Raw genomic sequence first — 3,108 nt, 5'->3', positions numbered from 1 at the left:
TTATTCATTTGAAAAGGATCGACTAATTAACAGTTACGATTACGAATGAGATAACAGTCAATCCACTTGAAGATCATAGATGAGAGAACTTGAATCCTTGTTCAAGCAAAATTCTTTTGTTGGGTTATTTGCATTTAAACAGTCCAAAGTTTACATCATTTCTAACTTTGACTTTCTGAAGTTTTCCCCTCGAAATGTTATGCAAAGTCCCAAAAACAAATTCAGTCTGATATAAATGTCTAAACGATGAGAGTAAAGTTCAAAATTTTCCAAAATTTCAGGGTACTTTTTGCGCAAAAGAAACTTCAGGGATTAAATTCTGTAATATTTAAGCGTAACAATGTCAGTCTTGCTACCAGAAGCTTCAGCGAGCAAGGAGGCAACAAAGAAAAACTCTAGGCCCTCAGTGCCTTGTCCTTAACCAAAAACAGCATAAATTCATTTCTACGTCAGAAGTGAAAGGAAACTGAAAGCATTGATTTCCGCAAGCACTCTCTTACAACATCATCACTGTGGTTGCACGCTGCAATAAAGGATGTAGGCCTCTCCAAAATGAATGAATTCATTACAACACAGAGAAACCACTTGCAGAATTCTACGCTACAACAGTTAGGCTTCAGCAAAATAATGAGAGCAAGACCAAGAAGATTATGAGCTTCAATTGCTTTATCTGCTCTCTTGCTCCCTCAACCAAGCCTTGAGACAAAACAAACAGATGAACAGCTCATCCAACTGACATGACACGGTTTTAAACTTCAACCTCTTCTGTTAATGGCGAGCGTGAAGTATATCAGAATCATCGTCCCCATGCTCGACCTGTAAATAGATGATCAATGGTAAAACAAATCATATGATTAAACAGCCAGCAGAAACTGAAAATATTTTGAGGTTTCATCTGCAAGTATAGTCACATCACATTAGAGGGAACGAGGAAAAGCACAGAAGTTACGTAGAAAGTATAGAAATTATGTAGAAAATAAGCCTAAATAAAAAGATAAGCTGAATGGCCATCGTTTATTGACTTAAACTAGAAAGCTGCGGGATCAAGATCCCCAAATCTCGTCGATTTTGAAATAGATCCCCCAAAACTTGCTATTCAGAAATTTGTACGATGACAAAATTCGCGCTTAAGAGCATATAACATGGGGTTGGATTTTATGGGGTTTGAAGCAGCCTGTCCCTTCGTAACGGTTAGAAGTGGGGGCCTCAAGACAGTGGTGTAACGGAAAAAAAAAAAGCAATACTAATTGTACTTACTTGATTGCAGATAAACGAACATATTACCAAATAGACTAATATGGTGTAACCTATGGGTTTTCGAGGACTCGTTTCAGAATATCAACTTTTGGGGTCCTTATTTGGAAAAATAGTTGAGATTTGGGGGACCCATACATTACAAAATCCTTAAAAATTCGGGTCAAAAATGCTCTTTACCTTATATTCAAGGCAAACTGAGTCCTCCTAAAAATCTAACCCCTTGAATTGAGAAATTCTGCATTGCCTTCATTACTTATGGATTAATGAAATTCTCATGTTAAAGGTTATGGCAGTCAATCGCCATTCTATAGTTCAAAACTTTCAGGAGAGTAAATTGATTATAAAATAAACTCCGCCAATGTTGTGCTTTGTTCTATTGCCAATACTGCATGTCCTAAACCAAGATAAAAGAGGAGGGTTGCGTTAAGTAGCCGACAGCCAACGTAAAATATAGTCGGATCAACATAACATGAATCCTATAGAATATTAGTTGGGGTGTCCCCACCGTGATGCATTGTATCATTGCCACCCTGATGCAAATTGCAATGACAAGTAAGCAATGGTGGTTTGCTAGGACGTTTCCCGAAAGCAACGCATTACATCGATGCCACTCCTGTGTAATGACAAGTGAGCAAGGGTGTTCTAGGAAATTAAAATCCCCTAATACATTGCCAAATAATTTTAGGCATAGACAAGAACGTCATGAGAGAGTAAATAATAGGAGACTTTTGCAAAGAATAATATTAGGTTAGTTACTTGGAATATAGGCACACTTGCTGATAAGACAATGGAATTAGTAGATATCATGCTTAGAAGAAAGATTAGTGTAATTTATTTACAAGAAACTAAATGGGTAGATGAAAAATCTAGAGAAATGGAAAAGACTGGATATAAAGTTTGATACATGGTAAAAGAGAAGAATAAAAATGGAGTGGGAATGCTTGTAGATAACATAATAAAATATGGTGTCGTAGATGTAAAAAGAGTTGGATATAGAATAATACTAATAAAAATTATTATTGGGAGTAGATGTTATTAATATTATTAGTGCTTATACATCACAAGTAGGGTTGCCCAAGAGTACTAATAGGAAATTTGGGATAATTTAGATGAATTAGTACAGGAAATTTCATTAGGAGAGAAATTATTTATATGAGGGTATCTTAATGGGCAATGTTGGTAAGGATAATATAGGGAATGAGAGGATATGTGGAGGTTTTGGGTAGGGAGATAAGAATGATATGGGAGAATCAATTTTAGAGTTTACAACATCGTATGATTTGATAATAGCAAATACACGATTTAGAAAAAGGGATGAACACTTAATAATATTTAAAAGTGGATCTAATAGTAGTCAAATAGACTTTTTTTACTAGAAAGGTGGATAGGTTACCATGCAAAGATTGTAAAATTATACCCAAAAAGAGTTTAACTACACAACATATGTTGATTGTATTAGACTTCTCTATTAAGAAGTGGAAAAGGGAAACTCATATGATAAGAATTAAATGGTGGAACTTAAAAGGAGAAAACTTAATGCTTTTTAAAAATAAGGTGATAAAAGAAGATATATGGAATATATATGATAAGACAAATATTATATGGAATGGTATGTCATCTTGTATTAAGAAGATCGCAAAAAATATTCTAGGAGAATCTAAGGGTTGTAGGTTAGATGATAAAAAGAGTTGATGGTGGAATGAAGAAGTGCAAAAACCAATTGAGGAGAAGATAACATTATATATAAATTGGCAAAAGTGTAGGAGCAAGAAAACTTTGAGAAATATAAGCTAGTAATGAAGGAAGCAAAAAAGGAGGGAGCAAGAAAACTTTTCTATTAAGAAGTTAGAA

General features: G+C 34.6%; 1 protein-coding gene across 5 annotated transcripts in view; it reads right to left on the bottom strand.

Moving 5' to 3' along the window:
• Positions 1–286: 286 nt before the first annotated feature.
• Positions 287–3,108, bottom strand: part of LOC109827378 — a 9,567-nt gene continuing 6,745 nt past the window's right edge. For all 5 annotated transcript variants that reach the window (XM_020394385.1, XM_020394382.1, XM_020394384.1 and 2 more), the window contains one exon: positions 287–816. In XM_020394385.1, the coding sequence (XP_020249974.1) occupies positions 756–816 (61 nt within the window). In that variant the 3' untranslated portion in view covers positions 287–755. The remainder of the gene's footprint in view (positions 817–3,108) is intronic.

The sequence above is a fragment of the Asparagus officinalis genome, unplaced genomic scaffold (genome assembly GCF_001876935.1).
Source record: "Asparagus officinalis unplaced genomic scaffold, Aspof.V1 AsparagusV1_Un170, whole genome shotgun sequence".
Lineage (NCBI taxonomy): Eukaryota > Viridiplantae > Streptophyta > Magnoliopsida > Asparagales > Asparagaceae > Asparagus > Asparagus officinalis.
This window is presented reverse-complemented; position numbering and strand designations above follow the sequence as displayed.